Here is a 10,676-nt window from a genome sequence, read left to right on the forward strand (position 1 = left end):
AAGTCTCAACTATAGATTTTACAGTATCAACAGCCACTAAAATAAAGAATGGGGACTTTCCGCTGCTTGAAACATTTGATAGGGAACTGGTAAAATATAACATTAGGATTTAACACTGACTTCCCTTCCCCCCCCCACCCCGAGATAGGATTAGATGGGTAAAAAAAAAAAGTGGGTGATATTTTATGTACAGTTTACTTATTGGCTCAATACTACACAAGCTAACACTTGTTACAAATTCTGAGAGTGCTCAACATTTAAACTAATGTGCTGTTATGCTATTCCAAGTACATTAAAAATCTTAATATTCAAAGCCATAGAAGACAGCAATCTTTAAAAAGAAAGAAACTTATGCCTGGTCTATGCCTGAAGAAAAAGTTACCCATTGGACTGGTCTACACTTACATTTGCCAGCAAAGGTAGTTTTTCCAGTGCAGAACTGGTCTTATGTGATGTGCTGTGCTTGTTTTCTTTAAAAGAGCTGGAAAAGATGGCCACAAAGAGGCAAAATGTCTGCTAGGAGGAGGCAGCATTAATTCTTTATGTGAACATTCTAAGAAAAGGAGCAAAGTTGCATTTTAGTGGCCCTTTTGTCTTTTCTAGTATGTTAATAGTCTCTTTACTAACGTGTCCATTATCCTGCTCATCAAGCTTCTAACTGAGTGGAGTTAAGGACTAGAGTAGAGCCTGGTCCTTTTCCTAGCCTGAGATACTGCAGAGGGTCTTACAGGGGAGCTTCCTGGCCCTTGTGGTTGGACAAGGCCAGAAGAGGGTAAATTAGCTGGTGTCTAAGTTTTGTGCATGGGAAAGGTTGATGGTTGCCTGTCATGAAATTGCATGTTCAGCATCTGAGGAATGGGGAGTGGATAGGATCATAGCGGCTGTTAGGGATGGAACCGTTAGCCAACTGTGAAGCCAGCAGGGATTTTGAGGCACGGGTGGCCGTGGCAGCCAAACAAAGTGCTAGTGCCTCCTGGCAGCAGATGCCCAATGCGAGTATTGATCAACAGAGGGTGTCGGGTTCCAGAATAAAACAGAATTGGAGGTAGATTAATGGAAGACATCTCCTAACAAATATGGGGAAGGAGGCTGGATCTCCTAAAGTCTGGTACAGTGAGGAGACAGCTGCCTCTTCCCCATCCCCTTAGCCCTCATGTGTGGGGAAGGCAATAGAGTCTCAGGATAATTGTGTGGAGGAATGATGGTAGCCCTCCACTAGGTGGAATGGACTACAAAGAAAGGAGGACATCCAAATATTAAAGGTTGCGGATGCTCAAAGCCCTGATTCCACAAACATTTACACATATGCTTAATTATACTCATGTGTATAGTCCCATTAAAGCCCACAGCACTATCTACAAGCACTCAGAATGCCACTGCAAAGATCACTTTCCTAGCCTGTTGCTTTGGCCATGTCACCCCTCTATGTCATCAAACATCAGCTATTTGTCTTCACTCTCAAGGCCTTCACAGCTCATCTCTCACTCTCTATTGAAGTGGGAGCTTCTGCTTCCAAGCTGTCCATGATGCCAGCCTCTATTGCCCACTTACTAAACAAGCACCTTCCTTCTTTCTTCCACACTGCTCCCCATGCTTGGGGGGAGCTCCCCAGAACTATGCACAAAGCTACCTCATTACTCTCCTTCCAAACCGTCCTTTGATGTGAGGCCTACCAAAAAGTTTCACAACAGTTAGGACACTTGTGAACTGACTCTTCTGTCTCATTGTTTTCTTGTACTCCTCTGTCTCCATCCATCTGTTGGATCTTGTTCTATACTTAGATTATAAAGTCTTTGGGCCAGGGGCTGTCCTTTTGTTCTGTGTTGTATAGCGCCTAGCACAATGGGGTCCTGGTGAATGACTAGGGCTTGTAGGCACTATGGGAATACAAATAAAATAACCACAATCATGGCCATAGAGTTCAAGGTTTATTTCTTTTTTGTAATTGGACTATTACCACACAAGCTAAGGTTGAGGAATATATAACACCTGTTTTAAAGTTTTCATGCTTAATCCAATCTATTATTGTTCGTAGTTAAGATGTACAGTAACAGTTCTTAAGGCCAGGAACTGCTAGTCCGCCTTTCTCTTGGGTTTAATTAATATACTCTTATGAATCTCTAGGGTTTATATGGAAAAGCAAGATAAATTAATCATTTGCCAATTCCTGAGAGTTACATATGGAATAGATAACTTAGTCTTGCCACATCTCTATGATGAGGTAGTCTTTGCAATATGTAGTTTATGGATTCCATTTGTATCAGGAGGAATGAAAAAAACTTCATCTTTTGGAACCCAAATCCATGTATAGTAAGTCAAGATCCAGTAGCTATTTACAAGATTAGATTTGACAGCAAAAAGTAAATCTGAAAGCCATTACAGTCCTTCATCTGGAAGAGGTGAAAGGAGAAGGGAAGGTAGCAAATTATGGGGACATTAAAGATCTGCGCACCTTTCCTTAGCAAAGCCAAGTCCATTTTCCATACGATAGGTCTTACTGCCAAAGGAATTCGAGTTGAATTTTTCAAAGTAGTCCATTAGATTTTAATTAGTGGAAGAAGCATCTAAGACTCCTGAAGTGGTTTTTTGTTTTTGTTTTTTGTTGGTTTTTTGGGGGGTGGGGGGGTGGAAGGAGAAAAAAATTTCACCTGACTGAAATTAGGCTTCCTGCATACCAACAAAGAACACTGCTGATGCAAAGCAGCCAATTTTCATCCTATTTGTTCCTTCAGGACTACCTCCCACACAGCTCCATTATAGCCACATCCTTACCACCAAAGCGTCTCTCTCCAGAGCCTGTCAACACCTCTCATGAGTCATCCTAGGAAAACAGACAAAGTCCTCCCTCACCCTACTCCTACGGGAAGGATGCAGCATTCTCCCCAGTGGAGAGGGAAGAATGAGAAAAGAATGAACGCTGAATTTCAGAATGAACCATCTCTAGTTACAGGGTTTGCACCTAAGGGCATGTCTACATTTACAGTGCAGCAGTAGCACAGCTGTACTGGTGCAGTTGTGTTGCTGCAGGGCATGTGGTGAAGACACTCTATGCAGACAGGCAAGAGCCCTCCCATCAGCGTAAAAAACTAACACCAACCCACCTCTCACGAGTGTCAGAAGCTCGGGTCAGTGGAAGAAGCTCCCACCAACCTGGCACTGTGCACACTAGCACTTATTCCAGCTTAATTTATGTTGCTCAACGGGGTGGAATATTCACACCCCTGAGTGATGTAAGTTTTGCCAACATAAGTGGCAGTGTAGACATAGCCTCAGAAAGTCTCATCAAAAAATGTATCATCATCAAAAAAAAAAGGAAGATATCCGAGTGAGAAAGATCTTATGAAGTTAGTACATATAGTGAGAGTGCATTAATCTAATCATAAACACAAAGCAACACTTGACATTTTAACAGCCTGAACAGGAATGTAAATGGGGAGCTGGCAAAGCCAAGTGATTTTCCAGCTCTTTAAACAAAAAGCAGCAGCTGCAAGCTAATTATTGCTGTTATAAACTAGCAAAGTCTGTTAGATTTAAAAAGAAAAACAGAGGTTTAAATAAAAAAAAAAGCCCTCATTCCATTAACAGCCAGTGGGTGAATCTGTATTCTGCACTGTTTTGACTGGCTTGTAAATCTCCAAAGGATTCCATTTTGCAGTTTTATAGAAGTATGTACACACAGCACCAGATCTCCAGAACAGACCAACTCTTTTTGGGTGGAGTAAGCACATAATTTTAATTATGCACAAAGATTTACTCCTTTCAGTCCTACAAGTGGCACATAGAAATAGGAATATACACTTTAGATTTGAGCATTACACCAACACTGGGTGGAGGGGCAGGCACAGGAAGAGAAGACATTTGGTTTGTCTGCCCCAAATATTCTTTTTTTCCTTTTTCTTCTCTCCCTCCCCCCCAATAATAAACAACATATACATTATTTCACAGGTTGGCAATAACTGATCAATTACTAGACAAGCACATCAGCTGATCAGATTAATATTTGCAAGGTAATTTGATTTTAATATACCCTCTGCATCATGTTCTCTGTCCTTGATAGCTGGCTTTTGCACAGGTTTTAGCTGCCAGACAGTTACCATTTATATTAGGGACATTTGCTTCCTGGTGAAGAGCTCAATTAATTATTTAAAGGAAAGAGAAGCATGGTCCTGGAATGGATAGCAATGGCTATTTCTTTCATCGTCCTCCTGGCAGTTACACTCCCCCCAGCATAATATAAATACTGCACAGGTCTACTATTGTCCAATCTGAAACACTGAAACCAAAGTTATGGGCTTGAACCTGCAATCCCTTACTTATGAGAGCAGTGCCACCGACACTCAAGCACCTTTACATTGTCTTTCACTGTGCCTCCTACGCAGGGAGGAGCTCTGTAAAAAATTCCTCCTTCATCACTTTGTCCTCTTTCAAACCCTTCCTTAAGGCCTCTCTGCTGTGATGCCTTCAAAAACCCCTTGATAACAGCTAAGTATGGTGTGTGCCAAGATTGCTTTGTTATGCCAAATACATTGTTTATTAGGATCTTCTTTCCCTCCCCATATTAATTTTTCTCCACCTGTTCCCCTTGCATCATCATATGCTAAAATGGTTAGTTCTGTGTCACAAGAACATTTAAAAAAAAAAACACACACACACAAAAGTGTGGGGTACAGCACTTAGTACCTCATTGGGGCCTCTAGTCATTGTAGCAATACAAATAAATACCTCCTTAAATCAATGGGACTACTCACATTAGTAAGGGTTAATAGGTCAGGACCAAATTTGCAGGGTTACTCAAGGTATTTTTGTTTAAGGGTAGAATAGTACTTAAAAAAAAAATCTGGAGGACTCTTCTTTCCTTCTACCCACATAGTTACCTTTAAGTTTTGCTAAAATACATGCACACAGTTAAGGCCACGGGCTGGGCTGACAGCAGGTCTCATGTCTGGGGATTAAATTACGTTTTATCCTTTCCTCTGTAAAGCTAGTACACTCCAGAACTACAACTGGAGCTCCATTCCACTTGACTAGATGCCAGGTAGGCTGTTTCTTTATTCTACTCTAAGAACTGCTCTCTCTGTATGGAGAAAGAAGCCAAAGGCAAGCCAGCAGGTATCTTGAAGGCAGTGTACTGCACTCAAGGTGAGGGAGCCCTGGTTTAGAAGAAGACTCTGAATTTGGAGCTCCCTAGCACTAGGGAACAATGTGAATTCCACTGGTGATGGGTTTGATATCACCACTGCATTGTAGGGAGAAATAAAATGGTTCAGACAATGGGCCCTGACTGAGCTGAAGAGTAATATTAGCCTTTATCATAGAGCCTACTTTATCTCCAGTTACTTAACAGAAGTAACTCTCCACTCACATAAGGCAAGACATTTATTAGAGAGGAACAACTAGAGGTCTTTACTATGAAGTGATATAAATTCTTTAAACCCCATCAGTACTGGCCTTTAGTATCACTGAGGACATCTGCTGTTGTAACAAGTAGATAAATAAGGGTACCATTGGCTTGATCTAGTTTAGTTTAGAACCCTTCTGCAAGATTTTAACATGCAATTAGGAACTGTCAAAATAAGAGAGCTCTGAAATTTAGGAGGGCTACCATGGGGGGAGGTGACCTTTCCCTTTCTCCACTTTCAGAAAGGAATATAGAACCCATGGTCCTGAAAGGAGACAAATAGCTTCCTCTTTAAGTGCAAGTGGACAGTAATGCTTTTCAAGCTATGTTTGAGATGTACATTCTCTCCTATGAGAAAAGAAAAGCCTATATGATAATCTGAGTCACAATACTATGTACTCTTCATATTTGTGGAAAGTCTGTCATGAAGAAGCTCACAACATATTTGAAATATTAGGCATGCATTGATGCAAATATAACAGTGGTAAAGTAAAGTAAAGTAAAGTAGTGATACAGACAGGAACTTTACACCCTGCCTTTCTTAAATATTCACCTTCCACTAGCTGGTCCAAGGTGGAAATCTTCTTGGCACCATCAATGGTGTAGATTGTTCTCACGCCCTGGGGCAGATTCACGTTATCAGATAGAGTTCGGGTCAGATCAGCCAACAGGGCCTCAAAAGATCTAAACCGGTCGGGGGAGATGGCATAGACAATCCCTTTGAAATACCGGTCTCCATTGCGATAGAAACGAACTTTCTTGGCTTTTTTCTCAGAACTGAGGGTTTGTAGAGTGCGGGTTCGGTAAAAGCTGCAGTGGGCACTGTGGGTAGGGCTAGGCAGACCATTTACCCGTGACCCTCTGCCATATCGCTGTGCTTTATCACGCTCATCAAAATGTTCCAGCTCCATGTCTCTTCCAAAGGACATCTTTGACGGTAAATCTGGGATGAGAAAGAGAAAGAATTCAATGGATAAAGTATTTTTATAACTCCAGTTAGAACTCATAAGAATTCAGTGTACAAATAAAACACTATGGGAGGCTCTCCTGTAGAGTGATCAAGGTTAATCTACATTTTTTTTAAAACCATAACTGTACAGCACATGGAAAAAACTTGTTCACCAAAAAGTAGACTGTGTAACCTAGTTGCCATCTTTATACTATACCAAGAAGCAAACCATCACCACCACACAAAAAAAAGCATTTGATCAAAAATTAAGGAGACACACAATGCCTATGTGACATAATATATGGTACAAAGTTCAGCTGCTCTTCTTCTCAGTAACTCAACTGGTTTTCGCTAGTCTTGCACCCAAGTGAAGCTTCCAATCCTATTAAAAGTGACAACCAAACTACTCATGCTCTCAGCATTGCTCATTCCAAGTCTGACCACAAAAAAGTTGCCACTTAGTGGATTATATTTACTGCCAGCCAATGTGACACAACCAATTAAGAACATTTCCAAAGAAGCAGTCATGTAGGTTAGCAACAGAAATTAGGACTATTAATACAAGTGAGTTGACTGTGATGACTTTTTCATTCATGAAAAAGTCTCGCTCCAGACAGCCATTACATCTCACCTCACCCCACGTTCTACACTAGACTGATTGGAGTTAACACCACTCCCAAACCTTTAGCACACAGTGAACAGGTGGAGGTACTCAATTACCACAGAACAGACAGACATGGTTAGCAGGAGCTCCTGAAACTAATATCATCCACTGAGCAAACTACCTTTCAGAATATACAAATAAAAGGGTAAAGCAGTAAATATCCTTAACTCAGTGCTAAGAATTTGTCATCCCTGATCATTTTTCCTGGTCAAAAATCTGTAACGCCAATTGGAATAAATCACTAACTGACTGATGACTTCAGAAACACTGAATGAATTAGCAACTGATACTAAACACCTGAGACAACCACAAATAAGGCTCCAAGATGACTGGGTTCTTGATTGAATGATTCCAACTTTTTAATATAGCACATACCTTGAAGATCTTAGCCATTTTATTTATATGTAAGGGAATGTGTAGCACTCACTTCCCTTTTTCAAGGTGTGTATATATATTTAAAAAACAAAAATCCTGAACTAATCTTGTTAAAAACATGTTACTACAACTGTTATGTCAGTTTTCATCTCTATATAAATAAATCCTTCGATTTTGTTTGGTTTGTTATTTTAAACAGACTAGTCTCATTTTGTTTTAAGAGCCACCCTAGACTTGTAGTAAAAGTTGTCTGCAGAACACAAAGCAAAGCACAGTACATTTATTTATAGCACAGATTCACAGACCTAATTTAGAAGGGTGCTCTGTCATGGATTTCCAATAAAAAGGAAAAAAACACAAGATAGAAAGCACCAGTTTCATTACCACTGATCATTAAATGACAGTTACAAAACAAATCAACAACAGAGAAATGGTTCAATATGACAGAGAGATGGACCTATACCATTTTGTTTATACCGGTATATGTTAAAGTGAATAGTGTGCCCCAGTGCCCAACTCTCAAGCATGTGAGTAGTCCCTCCCAAATTCATAGGACTATTCATATGCTTAAACTAAACATGTACCAAAACCAATGCAAGATCAGGGTCCTTGTGGAGGTTATTTATTCGAATTTGGTTAGAGCTGGACTCATTTTATTATCCAAACATGGGATCCTGGTTATATTTACATACTTTGCCTTGCATCTGCATATGAAGATTTGCTGTACTACAAAAAACACCCTTCCTCCCCACACTCACACACTATGGAAAACACCTTTCTAGACCAGTCCCTCTACCCCCACCCTGACAAAACTACATTCAAAGAACAGAAAAGTTCTCTCTGGACCACTGTCTGTCTCTCACTGTCACCCCATTATACTGAGAACGATAAAAGTTTACATTATTTAAAGGGGCACTGTCAGGTCAATATAAACCCAAGATTAACAGCCATGTTTTGATGTGTGTGGGGGGTTTAAGTTATTATTCCAATAAAAGCCATTTATTGGGATTTAAACATCCCCTTACAGAACTCATCAGTTTCACTTCCAAAGTGTGGTCTTTGTGTTGGAAGAACAAAAAAACAACCAAAAAACCCCCTCAACGTCTACTGTGGTTTCATTGTCTATACCATGTCAAATTAAAGAAAAAAACCATACACACACACCCCTTCCCTGTAAAAGAAACATCACAAAATTTTCATTTTTAGTAATCTCGAGTCTTAGTGGATAGTATGAGGAATGATCCATACTTTCACAAATGATTTTTGCCTCAAATTAAATTTAAAAGGGAAATAAGATTCTCCCTAGAACAATGTGCTCCTGCCATTCACACTCCAATGTGTTCACATCAGAAGGCCAAAACTAAGACAATGAAATTATAGACAATTAATTGGTTTGATCAAATGTTACTATGTAAAAGGCACAGGCCCCACAGTTCATACCACATGAATGTGTTAAAGGCAGATTGTGTGTGTAGGTGTGAGTGGGTGATTACATAAAACAATCACTCAGACCCAAATACACACACCAACACAATAAAGATTATTGAATAAAGTCTGAAACAGAGTGCATTTTCTAATGATTTCCTCGATTCAATCTGATGTAGGTCATAATGGTTTCAAAAAAGATGTATTCTTCTGAGGTGACACAAAACGTGTCTGAAATTCAACTAAGCCAGCTGAACCCTCTATTCATGAGCCATATTGTGCCATCAGTTTTTAAACAGGAAGCTCTGCTTAAAAAACTGATGGCATGATTTGGCCCCGTGGTAAGAGAGAAAAATACATTTTCCATAACGGTCTACACGTTTTCAACACTGCAGGTATAATTACATAATTGGCTTCTCCAGAATCAGAGAGAAAAATCGCCAGCGCTAAGCAGCAAGGTGCACTATAAATGAACAAAATGGAATTTAAAAGCAGAATATAGAGTCGGTGAATACTTACTTAGTCACCTCTTAAAAAGAGAGGGAGAGAGACAGAGAGAGAAAAGTAGAGCATGCCCGTCATATAACAGGTTTGCTCCACAGCGGAATCTGCCACCCAATGTCAGACCATTTCTCAAACAGAGAGAGGACCCTCCTCACAACCTCTGCCACACACCAAAAAAAAAAAAAAAAAGGGGGGGGGGCGAAGTACGCAGCACCAGCTACAGCAAGGGAAAGCGGGGGTAACGTAGAGCTTAGCCACCATCCTACCCGAAGATTCAGCTACCCCCGAAATGAGAGCCCCAGACAAAAGGGGCAGGTGCACACACGCAGTCGGGTGGCTAGAAAGGTGCACTGCAGCGGTCCGGGACAAGCCCGGCGAGGCTCACCCCAGCACGCGCCGGAATGGAAGGGGCGAGAGGAACTGTCTTTGGCTTGGCAGATCCAAACACTTACCTATTTCGGGGGGAGAGGGGGGGAGACTGGAAGCGCCTTTGCCCCCAACCTAAGTAGGTGGGTTGGTTGTGAAGGGGGTGCCGGGTTTCCGCGGAAAGAGCTCAGCTCAACAGTCCCCCCCCCCACCACCCCCACCCTGCTTTGATGGCAAGCGCGGCCGCGAGGAGCGGCTTGGACGCCTTTTGTTATGTGTCTTCTGGCCCCCCCGGCTGGCCGGTGCTGCGGGTGAGGCTGGGCTGCAGCTGCCTCGCCTTTCTTCTCCTGTCTGCGGCTGATCGCGGCGATTTGCATTAGCCCGTCCCTCCCGGGGATGCTGCTCCTCGCACCAGCCTCTCGCCGGCTCTCCCTCCAGAGGGCGGCGCCGCCACGGCCTCCCTCCCGGCGCCGGGGGGGGGATAATGGGCTCAGCCGCTCCGGGCTACCTCCCCGCACCGCCTAGCCCGCCGAGCTCCTCTCCTCTGCCCACCTTGGCGCCCCGCCCTCCTGCCTAGCTGGGGCGGAGGAGAAAGGGGCGCCGCTGCTCTTGCTTAGCGCCTCTCGTGTGAATCTGAAACGGAGTGCGCGGGAGGGGGCAGGGGGGAGGGGCAGTCAGTCAAAACGTGAAGCGGCCCCAGCCCCGTTATTTTCCACTGCCCCACAAATCCCTGTCAGTGCCCGGCACGGGTCAGGGGCAGCTGCTGTGGCGCATGCGTCCCTGCGCTGAGCTGAAGCAGGATGCATGCCCGCGGTCTGCTGCGCGTCACCGTCTGCTGCTGGCAAGCTGTAGGCGAGCCGGCTGAGCCTGCACCCAGCCTTCAGCCCAGTCATGCCTTGGGTGTGCGCGGTGCTGGCTGGCATGTGAACTGTCAGCTCTCTCTGAGCGCACGTCTGTGCATTGTGGAAATATCCTACTCTATTGCCTGTGAAAAG

At 42.9% G+C, this 10,676-nt stretch overlaps 1 protein-coding gene across 3 annotated transcripts in view; it reads right to left on the bottom strand.

Annotated features, from left to right (window-relative positions):
- Positions 1-10,465, bottom strand: part of DCLK1 (doublecortin like kinase 1) — a 332,848-nt gene extending 322,383 nt beyond the window's left edge. Inside the window, exons 1-2 of one of the 3 annotated variants that reach the window (XM_073341871.2) lie at positions 9,768-10,450; positions 5,952-6,341 (exon numbers count right to left, since the gene is read on the bottom strand). In XM_073341871.2, the coding sequence (XP_073197972.1) occupies positions 5,952-6,327 (376 nt within the window). In that variant the 5' untranslated portion in view covers positions 6,328-6,341; positions 9,768-10,450. Of the gene's footprint in view, positions 1-5,951; positions 6,342-9,767 lie in introns of all 3 variants that reach the window. The other 2 variants (XM_073341880.2, XM_073341902.2) reach the window with 2 other exon arrangements.
- Positions 10,466-10,676: the final 211 nt, after the last annotated feature.

This window comes from Lepidochelys kempii, chromosome 1 (genome assembly GCF_965140285.1).
Source record: "Lepidochelys kempii isolate rLepKem1 chromosome 1, rLepKem1.hap1, whole genome shotgun sequence".
Lineage (NCBI taxonomy): Eukaryota > Metazoa > Chordata > Testudines > Cheloniidae > Lepidochelys > Lepidochelys kempii.